General features: G+C 40.9%; 1 protein-coding gene across 1 annotated transcript in view; it reads left to right on the plus strand.

Annotated features, from left to right (window-relative positions):
• NELL1 (neural EGFL like 1) overlaps positions 1-15,288 on the plus strand; it is a 299,917-nt gene that overhangs the window by 14,993 nt on the left and 269,636 nt on the right. Inside the window, exon 3 of the mRNA XM_050975915.1 lies at positions 10,865-11,015. Within this exon, the coding sequence (XP_050831872.1) occupies positions 10,865-11,015 (151 nt within the window). The remainder of the gene's footprint in view (positions 1-10,864; positions 11,016-15,288) is intronic.

Here is a 15,288-nt window from a genome sequence, read left to right on the forward strand (position 1 = left end):
AAGATGGACTGTCTATAGATGACATTGATATCTGCCTCTGTTTCTCTCTCTCTACTTCAGCTCATTGTGAATAATTCTGAAATTTTAAAGCCTCTTCCTGGGGACTGGGGAAAATAAAGCCAAGATGAGTGGGAGGGGAGTGGGATTTGTGTGTGTATGTGTCATGATTTTTCGTGGTCTGTGGAGGTCTCCACAGATGCTCATCATGCTGTTTGGAAAGTGAAGCAGCACAGCCTTAACACATGACATTTGTAGAATAATTTGGTAAATGCTGATGATTTGGAAACCTCATGATTTGGATTGCATTTGTCCCAAGCTTTCCTTTTCAGGGAATGTACTGACAAGCTGTGGTAGGAGAACCCTGCAGTATTAGTTGCAGTGATCTTGTTTGGGAAATGGTGGAAGAAATTCAGGTTTCCTTCATTGTGACTAATTCTGGAGCCAGAAAAAAAAGTTTCACTTTTATAATAGCATTTCTCTCATATTTAAGTCATGTCCTCTGCTTTAGCTTTTTGTTCTCTGGTGCTGGCATTGCTTGTGATGTTTTTTGATGTCTTGTGCCACGGCAGCTTTCAGACAGGGTATTGTGCCCACCTTGCTCCGTGCCATCCTCATCTCTTCCAAAGGTGATCATTACAAATAAAAGTGAACATCATTGCTGGTGTTACTGCCAGCAGCAAGAAATGCAGAAGGGGAGGGACAGGAGGCAGTTCTATTTAAATAAAAGCTTATTTTCAGAAACAAAGGCTTATGGAGAAAAGGGAGCTCTTAGTACCCCAATCACGTTTCCTGTTACGGATGAACCCACAGCAATGGATGCTATCAAAGTTGTCATATTTTATTCATGAGTTGTGGTATGCTTGGGTGAAATAAGAAAAGCAATGGTCCAAATCATAATTATGGTGTAAAAAAGATAAAACAGTTATTATTGTGACTTTTTAAAAGAAATTATTAAATCTCTCAAATCATGTAAAACTCCTGGAGAATGACTAAGTACGTTCGTTATTTATGGGTCTTTGTTGTGGGTGTTGTGAAACATTTCACCAATAGCATTTGTATTTATTCTGGGAGAAAATATAAATGTGTGCCTATGTATGTTCCAAGAAACAAAGACATCTAGAATATTGAATATAAACATAAAGAGGCTGACAGCAGAAATTATACTTCAGCAGAGAAGGGCTCTCACAAGTGTATTATGCCTCATGTTATTATCATGCAGTTAATAAATAAAACAGACACCCAGGATTTAATTTGCTTTAGCAATAACATGGAAGTGATTTTTTTTCCTCAGGGAAAGAAAACAAAAGGGAGAATTAGTTCATGAAACATGTGTTGTTTAATGCTTGTATAAATCATTTATAGAGTATAAAAAACCCCTGAAATCATAACTTTCTAGCAATACATGACCTATGCTTTAAAAGTAATTAAAAAGCTATTTAGACTGTCAAGTCTTTGAGAGTTTGTGAACCAGGAGAGCACTTCAGCATATGCTTGCTTTGAACTTCAAGGATAATTTCATTGTCTTTGGTTGGATTATTCATGTGATGAAATGACTGGAAATTAACACCTGTGTGTAGGTGTACCCAGGTCTGTGAGCTGCGTTAGGATAGTAACCTCTCTCCACAGGGAAGAAACCAAGTCAGATTTCTGCTTTCCTGAAACTTCCCTTTTAATGGACTATTTCAAGCAGTATTTTGATTTGCACATTTAAGAGTGCACTGTTTTCACCAGGGAGGCAAATTCTAATTTCTCTATGGCTTTGCTGAAGTTAGGCTGGGATTTTCAACAAAGTCAGAGTAACTTAGCATTCAGATTGTTTCCTACTCCTGTGGAATCTGGATCTTAAACTTTTGTTGAAATGCCTTCTTTGTTGACTGCATCTGTTAAATTCATAGTAACTTTAGGAATCATGAAGCACTTCAGAAGTACTTGTGGTTGTTTTCTAAATATTGTTGCCAAAGTATCTATTATTACCTGGAAGAAAGAAGAGTGCTAAATGAGAAATCAGAATTGTTACATACTGCTCAAAAATATAAGTGGATCAGTCTCTCTCTTCTATTAACCTTATATTTTTTTTTTCTGGATTATCAACACAGAGTTATAATAGGAGGAAATAAGACCAAACCTACATTCAATAGTTATTTGCAAAACTTATCTTCTGTGTCTGATTTTTCATTCAAGGGGCTCCTCAACTTTTGGTACCACCTTGAGTTTCCTTTAAACAAATGCAGAATGTATTTTATTATAATTTTTTAGAAGTAATCTCTAATATTTTTGTGTGGCTTCAAGCATATTTGAAAATGCTTTGTAGAAGGGGAGGAAAAAAAATTGTTTAGCTTGCTTTTGCATGAGGCCATATTTTTGAGTGGCTCATTATATTTGTGTGTGACATTAGTATTTAATATATTCTTGAAATAGGTCCCTGGAGTGGCCAGTATCCCTTCAGCAAAATGGATAGCACACTGGGAATGGTTCTTGGCAAATACTGAATTTTCCCAGTGTTGCCACTGGCTCTGTTCACAGTGTTGCTGGTGCAAGTCCACGTTCTTTCTGTTAAAATGTTATTTTCCAAATGGGCAAAGAGCAATCTTCACAGGAGCAGTAAGGTGATAACCTTATCTAAATGTAGGTAAACAGTGGAAAAGTTGATACAATCAGCGACTCCTGAACTAATTAACTGACAACACATGTAATTTGATTAACTCACATGATTTAAGAGCAGATGATGTGCTTTTAGTGATAGTGAACTTCTGGAGCATTTCAAGGAAGTGTTTAATTTAAGGGATCAACCATTTGTAAACAGTCTTGATTTCAGCATGAATCCCTTGAGGAAAGAAGGGAGCCTACTTGAGAAGACGAGCTCAGCAGCTGCTTAAAATACTTGAAATAAGTTCAAGTAGCTGCCTTGAGCAGCAGGTGAAGTGCAGCCTCAGCAAGGTGGTGGCTGTTGTTGACAGCAGGAAAGCTGCTCCAGAGGCCCTTGGCTGACTGCAGGTGTCTGATTTTGGTCCATGGCAGCCAGCTGGGTTGGTGACAGGGTCAGTCATCAGCTGGCCTTCGAGTGGGACCAGGCTGCTGCTTCTCCTTGTGCTGCTGGAGAGCGTTCCTTGCTCTCCTTCCAGTGCTTTCCTTGCTCATTCTGCCCGTGTGGGTGGGAAAGACAAGGAGGAAGCCCTGGAGGGAGGAGACCCATGGGAATTTTCTCATTCAGGTGTTGCTGCAGCTCCCTGCTGCTGTGCTTCCCAGCCACCTCAGGCACCTTTGGCTGGCTGCTGTCACCGACACATTTCATGGAAATCCTTTCACCAGGACTTTTCTCCTGAGGAGCTGAGAGGCCTCAGAAAAGAAATGTAAACAATAACTATCTGATGGCTGTGGACTGTGGGCTGGAGATGGTTACCAACAGGTGCCTCTTGCATTGGTTCCATGTGGATTGATTCTTCTTGATGGCCAATCCCAGTCCAGCTGTGTCAGGCTCTGGTCAGTCACAGGTTTTTTATGATCATTCTTTGCTGGACTTGTGATGTCTCCTTTCTCTTTCTTAAGTATAGTTTTAGTACATATATTCTTTTAATATATGTACTAAATGTATATGATATAATATACTATACTATACTATAATGTATACTATATTATACTATACTATGATATACTATAATATACTATGATATAATATGATATACTATAATATACTATAATATAATATACTATACTATGATATACTATGATATAATATAATAAATATAATATAATATAATATACTATATAATATAATATAATATAATATAATATAATATAATAATAGAGTATACTATAATATAATATACTATACTAGATACTATAATAATAATACTTACAATACAATAAATACAATGGTAATGATATAATATAATATAATATAGATATAATATGAATATAATATAATAGAATACATAAATACATATAATACATATAATATAATATAATATAAGAATATAATATGAATATAATATAATAATATAATACAAGATAATACATATAAATATATAATACTAATAGATAATATAATATAATATAATATAATATAATATAATATAATATAATATAATATAATACTATATAATATCATATAATATAATATAATATAATACTATATAATATCTTTAATAGAATATATATTTAATATATAAAATGTATAATATGTATAATATATATAATATAAATTTAGTACATATATTCTTTTAATATAATACATATCATAAAATGATAAATCAGCCTTCTGAAACACCCTCAGACACCACCCCAGGCTGGGGCTGCAGGAGCACTGCTGGCTGCCTTCACTCCTGGCCTGTGTTCACTTCCAGCTCTGTGCAGGCTCTGCTGCTCTGCTCCTTCCAGAGCACTCAGCTGCCTGGTGCAGTTTGAAAGGCTGATAAAGCAAACAAAGGACTTAAGGCTCTCTGACATCTACTTCATTAGCATGAGTGTGGTCACTCGAGCTGGTGCTCAAGTCAAGGCAATTTTCAACAAGTGAAGAGGCTGATACTAAGCCACTAAATCAGCTAAATTAGTGGTTGAGGAGAAACTATGATTTGATAAGCATTCTCTGTTTGATTTCTTCAGCGACTCAAAATTCTCCTGCCCCTGGCAACTGGAGTTTGCAGTGGCTTCCTGGAAGGATTTTTATTTATGTGTATATATAATTGTAAATGCTAGATGAATTTTGTTAGGAGAGACCTATTTGTAAACTAGTTTACAAACACGTAGATCAAAATGACAGCAATAAATGAGCACCTATAGCCAGGGGTAGTTTTGCATGAGGCAAAAGCAGAGTTTACACTGAATAACACTATTTTCCCACCTTCTCTAGCAGAGCTGCTTTTGCTGTATAGTCATGGGAACTTACCTTTGTGACATTAGCTGTTCACCCTGGTAATTGCTCCATCCTCTAATTTAATGAAAACCCATTAAACCGAAACAATAATTAAAATGAGACATCATCTCTGTAGGAGGCTTGCATATTAAAATCACCAAGCATTTCACTGCAGACGGATCTTATTCTTGAGAAACACTGTTTGAAGCGACGTGTAAAAAGTGATTTACAATGAATAATCATAATTTAGAAAGCTGTGCTGTTGAACATGATTTCCTACTGTTTATTACTGACTCTGAGTGGAGCTAGCAAGGCAAAAACATTTACAGTGTCTTTTCATGCTGGGGAGAACACTCAGAAGCAGAGATGTGCTTATGAGAATACATCATGCCCTCTTTGGTCCTCCCTGGTAGCACAGTTTTTCAGAGAGACCCCTCTCTTTGGGTCCAGGTGATTCTGGACCCCACTGTTCAAGTGCAGCAGCCCCAGAGAGCCAGCTTTAGCACCTTAACACAAATTTACATTTATTTTCCATTGGCAGCACCCCCAGCTCACTGAGCCCCCCATCATTTAGCCTGGCTGGAAGCAGGGTAGGCACGTGGGGTCTCTGCAGCACTCTGGGGGCTGTCTGGAGCCTTAGTGCTCGTGGCTGAACTGAGCTCCAAAAGTGCTCTCAGGGATGGATGTGGCTCTGGGCCACATCATGGTGTGAAGTCTTCTATGTTTAGCATGTAAAGAGAAATTTATGTGAATTTATCCCCTTAGCTCAAACCAAAAAATTGGTGATGTCTGCAGACATCTACATCTTGCCCTTGGTAGGTAGGCAGGGTGAAGTACCTGAAGAATTCCTCTGCTTGGCAGTGAAATGAATCTTTTTGGAGAAGATCCCCATAATTAGCATAATCATCCTTCTGGGGAATTTTGCATCTGTTTGTGGCTTGTGTGGCCTGAGGGGTGCTTTTAGAAGGGTGGAAGTGAGTGGGAATGGGCATTTTTACTAGTGTTTGTGGGTGTGTTTTGGGTTTTTTTGTTTTTTTTTTTTTTTTACAACCATTTCTTCAAAAGATGTTCTGTGAGACCATTGGACAGGAATGGGGTTGGAGCACTGGATCCCACTTGACTCAGAGGCTTTGGTGAAGCACCTGCTTCAGTGAACAAGAATGTTTTTGTGATGCTGTTGTGTGTGTTTTCATCCTCAGCAACTGTTAGGAGCTGCCTACACTGAGAGTTGCTAGTTTTGGATCATCCTTCTAATCTTGGTTTCATTTTTGTAAAGCTGGTGACTTAGGAAAAAGTGGGGCACCAGGATGATTTTCTGTTTGTTTTGTTTTTTTAAGTACAGTTTTCAGTTTTATTTTATTTTGCCCATAGCAAGGTAAAAGCCAAAAAAACTGTGATATTCAATTCTTTAATTGCTGTAGCTTAAATGTGGATTCTCTGCTGTTGCAGGATTAATTTCTACTTGCTTGTCCAGAGTGACTGTTCAGTGGTTCTAATGAAAGCATGTTGAAGCAAAGAGCTTTAAAATGATTGAGGTTACCAATAAAGCAATGTGTTCTCTGCCAAGGGAAGTAAAAGGTATTCAAGCAGGCTAGTGAATGATAAAATGTACCTATTGCTTTAGAAAATGAGTTGATTCAGAACTGAATTTTAGTATTTTCCCACTAATGGAAGCATCTATTAAAGAAAAATGATTCCCCAGATGGATTGGGATATGGCTTTTACCAACTGGTGCACATTTTTCATCACTTAAAATTCCATCCCAAATGGTCATGTACTTCCCTTTGTGCTGTGGATTGTTGTCACTGTCAAAGGAGGCTTGGCAAGACCTTTGCTTTCTTTCCTAGCGTTGTCCTTTTCCTTCTCCAACTCATTTTGTCTCCTTCTGTGTGGTGGTGATTTTATTGCACTTAATTAATGGAGCTGATGCCAACTCCTGAATTTCTCCTTTCTGATCTGTTCAGGGCCACAAATGGCAGAAGCCTGAGGTTTAGTTTTGAGTTGCTAGAGTGGGTGATGCATGGAGTGCTGAATCCACACAGGAAGATGTGACTTGAGGGTCTAAAGCAGGTGGGGTAAGGACTGCTGCTGATCCTGAGTTACTGTACCTAATTCCATTTGGCATTTGGGGTTAGTGTGCCCTGAAATATCTGAATGGTTTGTGTGAGTGAGGTAAAGCCTGGCCCAGCATCCCTGGCAGCATCCCCGTTCGTTTGGTTTTGTGGGGAGCTGAAAACACCCCTGAATTTGAGACTTCTTCTGAAGGTGCTGATGGGGAGTGTTGTGAGGAGCTCCAGTGGGGGTAAAATTTCTCTGTGTGGCTCAGGGTGTAGGGGCTTGCTGCAGCTGGGCAGGGTGCTGTGGGTGCTGAGCCCCTGTGTCAGGGCAGCCCTGGGTGCTGCTTCCTCTTGGAGCTCTTTTTGGCTTGGCAGGGCTGTGCTGGCTGAATGGACTCTCAGGGGACAAGGCATCCAGGACAAGGCAAGGTGGCATCCCTGGTGCTGGGGAAGATGGTGCCAGGGAGGGGGGGGTGGCAGTACCTAAATGGTTCTTGTTGTCTGTTCTGGCAAACTGGACCTTTGGTTTGTGTTTGGCACTTCTTCCTTGGACCCACAGCTTAAGGATTGAAATCAAGCTGCACATGTGCTCTCTTTGACATAGGTGTGTCTTGTGCTTTTGTTCTGCTGAAGGTAGAAAGTTGCCTTCACTTGATGCTCTGAGATGATTTCTGTCTCCTGGACTTGCAGATAACTGAGTATGCTTGCTTTCTTTCCTTGATTAATTTTAGAAACACCCTTCTATGTTTTAAAACCCCCTCCAGACAGTCACTATTTCAAATTAAGGAAATATAATCACATGGAAGGGCATATGAAAGTCGTATCTGTGTTTGTTTATTTATTTTGCTGAGATTGCATTATCATTCAAGCATGAAGCGATGTTTCACTGAAGATTGCTGTATAAAACCTATATTGTTCTATATTATGTAGGAAATATGACATTTCATTACAAGCAGACAGTTATTTTTATAGAGAGCATAAAAAGTATTTTGCCTTTCAGGCACCTGTAGTGAGGGGGTGTATGTATCCTCAATTTTTTTTTCTATTTTTTTTTTAAATTTATTTTGAAGTGTGAAAATCTACCTGAAAATAGAAGGCTCTTATTCTAAATGGGCTGTACTCCCAGCTCATTTGTATGGTGTTTTCTGCAGAAATCAAGCAGAACACAAAGCTGGTGTTCCTGGGGATGCTGTGTGCCATGGGACAGGAGCTGGGCCAGGCTCCAAACCTCTCCTTCCCAGCCCTGGGGTTCCAGCTGCAAGCCCAGGCTGTGCTCAGCTCCAGGATCCCAGGCCCTGTGCCCTCTGCATCCCCCCAGCCTTGCTGGCCTTCCCAGCTCAGCTGCTTTTACCATCTCACCATGGAACTAGTGGGAAGGTCCCCTTGGATCCACCCCTGAGATCAGGCTGTGGAAAGCAGCATTTCTAGAGACATTTTTTGCATCAGCAAGTGAATTTTTCACCTGGTTTGCAGTCAGGATGTCCCAGGATGCTGCTAATGGCTGGAATGTTTCCCAAACACATAGCACTGCACTTAGATGTGTGTTACTTTTCTAAAGCCAGGTTATGTAACTTCCTTTGCACCAATTACCTAGCACAGTGTTGTAAGCAGTTTGTAAATGCTATTTGTTACCCAGTAGTTTTGACCCAACACTCTGGAATTTCAGAACTGTGGATCTTACTGATTTTAATCAACAGAGAATGAAAATATCAGTGTTTTGTGTGGTTTTAGTATACTCTTATCTATATAAGAGGTGGTAGAGAATAGCAAAATATTTCAAGGTGTGTTTCTAAGTGAAATAGTCAGTGCAGTGATGAACCATGGATGATTCTGAGCAAGGAGCCCTGTATTTTTGTATAAAATTTGATGGATAGGTGGTGGGATGTGGGCCTTCCTATAATGAGAAGCTGTTGTACTTTGCAAGGCTTGACTGAAGTTTAAGCATATATGTTCCACTGACAGCACTGCCTGTGCTTTCATGTGAAAGAATTTTTGAAAGCTTTGTTAAGTCATATTTTATTTCTGGTAACTGTAACACCTTTAAGAAAAAAAAAAAAAAAAAAGAAGGAGTAAGATATGAAGGTTTTTAACCTTCAAAAAAGGATAAGAATCTTAATCTGTCAGGTCTTGGACATTTTACCTCTGAGTCTTTCTTGTGCCTTGGAACATGCTACCAGTGTGTTGTCTGTTTCTGTAGATAGCAAACTGGATATTGGTGAATTTATGGGTCTGTGGGAGACGTAGTATCTCTTGTATCAGCTTTTTAAAAAGAAACTACCTGATATTTATGACCAGTAATAACACCTGCTAGGTGAAGATAATGATGCAGATAGAAAAAGCTAATGGATAAAGACAAAATCTGGTCTTCTGTGCTGGATTGTTTTTTCTTCTGTTCCACTCTACGAGTGCAGTGGAGATGGTTTCTGCTCTTGGAAGCTTTGTCCTCTGCTCTGGTAAAAGTGGCACTGGACAGACAAATAGTTTGTTGCTGTAAAGTGGGCACTATATTTATTTATCAGGGCAATTCGAGCCCCTGGCAAGGATTTTGGAATGATGTCTGGTGATTTTGGATGTCTAGCTATAGTTCTTTTCACCAGTGAGCCTTTCAGAGTGCAAGCCTGGTAGGAGTCTGGGTGTGCCAGCTCCTTTGGAGGGCTTTAGGCTGCACAGGACAAGAGACACCCAATTACCAAACATGCTTGAATACTTTTTCCTTGGAGTTTGGTTTCAGTCCATGGCATTCCCTCACTAGTGGTGTGTTTGAGGTTTTAGGTTGTTTTCCAAGCCAGTCTCTCTCCTCTCTGTCTGCAAAGCCTCATTTAATGACACAATGGGGCCTTTTTATAGCGTTGGGGATTTTTTTTTTTTCCCCTTCTACAGTGGAGTTCTGAATTGTAATTTTCATCACTCCTTTGTGTGTTACATCATGCATGCTGGGCTGGATTCTCAGCATTCAGTGGAGTTTCTCTGGTTTTCTACCAGCTGAAAATTTGTGCCAGCTTCACAGCAGAACCTTTGCAAAGCAAGCACACTGGGTTTCTAATTGGTTTTGACATCCAGGAACTGCAAGTGGCTCAGGTCTTGCAGAAGTGTGACAAAGGCCCAGCATGAGAGACATGGCAATGGGCAGGAAGGTGAAATGCCATGATTTCTCTGCTTTGTTGTTAATTGTCTGTTGTAATGATGATGTGTAGTGAATGAAAGGATGAGTTAAAAATGAATGTGGTGGGAGATGATGCATTTGAATCTTAGAAGATCACCTGTGAGAAGGCATGATGCTGCTTGGGCATCGTTGAGGCTGGAGTGTTTCTGCATCTGCCTGGTCAGGCTGTAGTTTAATGAATATTGTATGAGCTGTCATACTTTGCTTGTTTAAAGTGAGAAATCCCTGAAACAGCCGTGGATTGCCAGCGTGTCTTGTATTTATTTCCCAGGCAGGAGCAGAGCCGTGTAGCATTATTAGCAATAATACATCTCTGCCTTGTGCTGTGCAAGGACAGGTTTCCTGTGATGGACGAGGGAGAGGTGGTAACAGAGTCACTGGTGAAAACTGAAATTGGAGCTTGGTGAATTGTGTTGGGAGAGGCAGTGCCTGAGATCTCAAATTTAGGGGCTTATTTATCTGACTGCAGCACACCTTATTTACAGCAGCTTAATCTGCTCGCAGCAGACACAAATGGCTCAGCAGCCTGTCAAAAAATCCATCAGAAAATCAGTGGCTGACCAGTTGTGAACTTGTCAAATTGACAAGGGGACATGCTGACAGAGATGGCATTTGGGTTTTTTCATTGAAAAAATGCAGTGGTGGACCATGGCGGATGACTCTCCAAAATGAAAAATATTGATGTGAAAATGAAAAATGCAATCTGAATCTTTCTGACTTAGCATTTTTACTAGATTGTTATTTTCCTTTTTTTTTTTTTTTTTTGTTTTCTTTAAAAAATAAAATTCTTAGATACAGAAAGAGAAATCCACGCAGCACCCCACGTGAGTGAGAAGTTAATTCAGCTCTTCCAGAACAGAAGTGAGTTCACATTTCTGGCCACTCTGCAACAAAAGGCATCGACTTCTGGAGTTATATTGTCCATCAGAGAGTTGGAGCACAGGTAAGAGCAATCTGTTTCTCTCTCCTGCAGCAGCAGCAACATAAAAGATACTGAGTGCTCAGTGGTCTTTTTGGAGAATGTGTTGAAATGGTAGATGTAAAATTTAACATGCAAGTTAGAGCCTTTCTTCACTGTTTGCTACTTTTTTCTAGTTCTTTTTTTTTTTTTTTTGTTACGGAGGAATTCATTATTTATGTATCCCAATCTGTAAAATAACTTAAACAGGAAGATGAAAGCCAATGTAGTATAGATGCAATGTACTCTGGAAATTACAAACCTTGTAATGTGATTTTCCTGACTAGTTTATTATACGTGGTTTGGAGTTTGCTTTTTCATAAAAGTTAAACTTGCACTTTCCTTGCTTCACTATGTTTTATTACATTATAAAAGAATACATTTTCTTTGAGATTCAGTAGCTAAGCTCTTAAGCAATTAAGTTACTCATGCTTCCATGCAATACAGTGTATCTTTTTTTCCCAACATAAATACCTATTTCATGTATGTCTCTTCTCCCTGCCCTTTTTTTTTTTTTTTGTGTCCAGTTGTCAGTGGAGGAGGAATAAGAGGTGTCTTTGATTATCTGTTTTAGTGGTAGACATCAGTTTGTTACAAAAAAAGGTGTGCATTGTATTATGATTCATAATACAATTCCAATGAGGCTTTGATGTTTCAAAGTGTGTGTTGTACCAAGCAGTCTGCTATTTGTAACTTTGTGAATGCTTTTTTGGTAATTTCTTAAGTCTTGAAGGACCTTTGTGTCTGGTCTGACACATAAAAGGCTAGTGCTGGTCTTTTCTGGTATGATTTGAGTAATGGGACATTCTTTGGTTGCTCCCATTTCAAATCTAGTACCAGTTATTCTGCAGCACTTCTGTTAAAAAAAGTCCTCCTGGTGTTTGGCTTAATCATGTACTTGATACTCGTTTGTTACCTCAGTTGGCCTTTTTGTTGAGCAAGTGTGTGAAGGAGAAGGCAGTGACTTCATCATGACCAAATTGTCAGTGGTGCCTCTTGCTAGTGCAGCAGCAGAGATGTCCAGACAAGACTCCCCAGTCCAGGGGAGGACTTTGCTCAACTTTTCTGTCCCCACTACTTTCCTATTGCTATTTCTTTCACTTTATTCCTTTTTGCATTTTTCAGGCCACTGTCTCAGTCTAGAAGAATATTGAGAAGAACGTTACAGAGGGATCCCTCCCTCCATCTCTTCCTGTTCTCCTTCTCTTACTCTGTCATTCATTTTGCACTCCTTTTCAATTTCCCCAAGCTTTTTCAGGCCATTTGAAGTCATGGTTAACAGGATCAGTTTGCCACGTTAAGAGTTTGTTTATTATTTATTTGAGCAAGAGGACATTGAGGACAGCCATTGAACAGAAAAATGCTATCACATGCCTGCACTTAGCAAAATCCAAGGTCAAACTGGACAGGCAGTGGTGATTATACAATGCAAGGCACATGGATTTTTAGAGATGGCATCTACTGAATGCAGCTCCTTGAGTCCTCTATCTTGACAGGCAGAGGCTTGGAGGGAGATGTGCTCTGCAGGAGTAATCTTGGGTGAACAAAATACAGTGCTGTTGTCTTCTCTGGAGCTGAGGTTATCTATAATATTTAAAATTATGACATCTGCTTAAAAATACTGTCGTGGGGTGACAGCCTTTATCCCAATATCGTGTGTTGTGTCTGGCCTTTCTTCCCCCCCCCCCCCCCCCCGGCCGTCTTGCTGCGGCGGGGCGGGGAGGGTGAGGGTGACCGGGCACCTCGGCTTTGGCTTTTGGCTGGCTGCTGCTGCTGCTTAGCTTGCTGGCTGCTTTTGCTTTTGCTTGCTGCTGCTGCTTAGCTTGGCTGGCTTGCCTTCTTTTGCGCTCTTTTTTTTTTCCTTTCCCTCTTTCTTACCCTCCCCTGAAGATACCGTACCGGCTCCGGACCTGACCTGGGACGTCCAGGACCCCCCGGAGTCTGCGAGAAGAAGATCAGCACCCTCCACAACACTGCCTGGTTTCTTTTTCTTTTCTTGTGTTGGGGAGTGTTCCTTTGTTACTTGTTATTAAATAGGTTTTATTTTCCACTTTGCTCCTCCGAGGAATTCCTTCCCGAACCCGGTATTGGGGGAGGGGTGGTTGGAGGTTTGTTTTAGGGGACTCCCTTTCGGAGATTTCCCCTAATTTGTCCTAAACCAGGACAGTTAACTTTTTGGTGCGTTGGCCGGGAAACGGAGGCCAAAGACAGTGGAAAAAAAACCCTATAACAATAATATTTTTTGGTTCTGGTTGTTTTGTGGGCATATTGGTTATTCATAATGTCATTTGGGGTGAAAGCCTGCCGGTATTTCTGGTCCCTAGGGGTGTTTGAAGTTTTATTACCTTTGTGGTCCCTAGGGTTATTTCCTTACCCAAAAATAGCTCTGGTGTTATCCCTAATAAGTTATTTTTGTAGGCGGGGAGCATTAACCAGAATAGTTATTGGGCTGGCCTTATGTGTGATGATTTGTCGGGGGTTTAAAATGCTGGACTTTGTTTCAGGAATGTATAAATTGTTGACCTGGCTGTGTACTCAGTTTGTTTGGGGAGAAGAAGAGGAAGGGGCTTTTCAGCTTTCGTCTTCCTTCTTCTCCCCTGAATTGTTGACATCTCTATTAGGAAATATTGAATTTCCCCTGAGTTTAAAAGAAACCATCTTTCTGGCATTTAATTTACTAAGCCTTTTCTATACTGTCTGGAGTGTATATAAAATGAAAGCTGAGATTTCGAGAGGGGTTAGAGAGACTCCTGATTTGGGAGTAAAACAAAGCAGGAAAAATCTTGACTGGAGTGGGAAATGGGAGGATATGGGCCAGGCTTTAAAGGAATTTTCTCATCCTATAGACTGGGACTTCCCATCTGATCAAATTCAGAACCCAGTCGAGGTGGCAAAGTATTTGAGGGAGAAGTGCCATGGTAATACTAAGGAGGAAAGGATCACTGCAGTGAGCTGGGCCTTGGCGTTTGTTTACCGTACTCTGTTAGATACTGTGGAGCAGCAGATAGCAGAAAGGGAACAGGGAGATAAGTTGGTTACTATCCCAGTGACCCAGGCTGCAGCTAACATCCCAGGCTCCAGGCTAGCAGCTGAATCAGACAATAGGCCTCAACCCATGGCTGTTGCAGCTAATACAAGAGGTGGGAAGTGTAAAAGCAAGACCGATCGAAAGGTGGAGGATGATGATGATGATGATGCCGGAGAAGGACCCTCACCAAAATCAGAGGCCACATCAAGGGGCACAGGTTCTGGAGCCAATACTGACTCCTTTTCTCTGAAGGACCTCAGAGGCTTAAGAAAGGATTACAGACGGCAACCTGACGAATCTATAATTAGTTGGTTAGTCCGCCTTTGGGATGCTGCAGGGGAGGTTACGATGTTGGATGGTACTGAAGCGAGGCATTTGGGATCCCTGTCACATGATCCTGTCATCGATCAAGGTATGATGAGCAGGGCTAGCCCTCACAGCCTCTGGGAACGGGTCCTGGATAGTGTAGCACAAAGATACTTATGTGCAGATGATCTCTATATACAGCAGACACGTTGGAAGACCATAGAACAGGGAATCCAACGCCTGAGAGAGATGGCGGTGGCAGAGCTCATTTTCTCAGATGATATAACAACTAGGGATCCGGACCTGGTACCATGCACACCTGTAATGTGGAGGAAACTTGTGCGACTTGGGCCACCTGAATACGCTTCTGCCCTAGCAATAATGAAGCGGGATGATACATATGAGACTGTGCTCGATATGTCAAAGAAGCTTCGAGCGTATGCAGATTCTGTGCACGGCCCAACTCATGCCAGAATTGCAGCAGTGGAAACTCGACTGCAGAAACTAGAGGACAAAATAGAGGAGAATCATAAGAAACTCCGGGAAGAGATTAAGGAGGACCTTATTCAAATCTCGGCTGTACAAATTAGAAGCCCTGGTATCCAACGTTGGCGCTCCTTTGATGGGCAGAGAAGGTACGCCCCACGGGCTGAGTTATGGGCCTTTCTGCGCGAGTCTGGAGAAGACATGAGGAGATGGGACAGAAAACCCACCGCTGCTTTGGCACAACGGGTGCGTGATTTGAAGGAAAGAGGAAGTATCAGCAAAAAGAGAGCAGCTCCGGTTGCTCGTAGCCGAGATGTTAAGTATGATGATGACAATGACATGTCCGATCCCCTTGAAGGAACTTCTAAGGCATACGCCCAAGGAAAGAAGGACAATCTGGCTTAGAGGGGCCCTGCCTCTAGCCAGGAAGAGGCACGG

The sequence above is a fragment of the Serinus canaria genome, chromosome 5 (assembly GCF_022539315.1).
Source record: "Serinus canaria isolate serCan28SL12 chromosome 5, serCan2020, whole genome shotgun sequence".
NCBI classification, from domain to species: Eukaryota; Metazoa; Chordata; class Aves; order Passeriformes; family Fringillidae; genus Serinus; species Serinus canaria.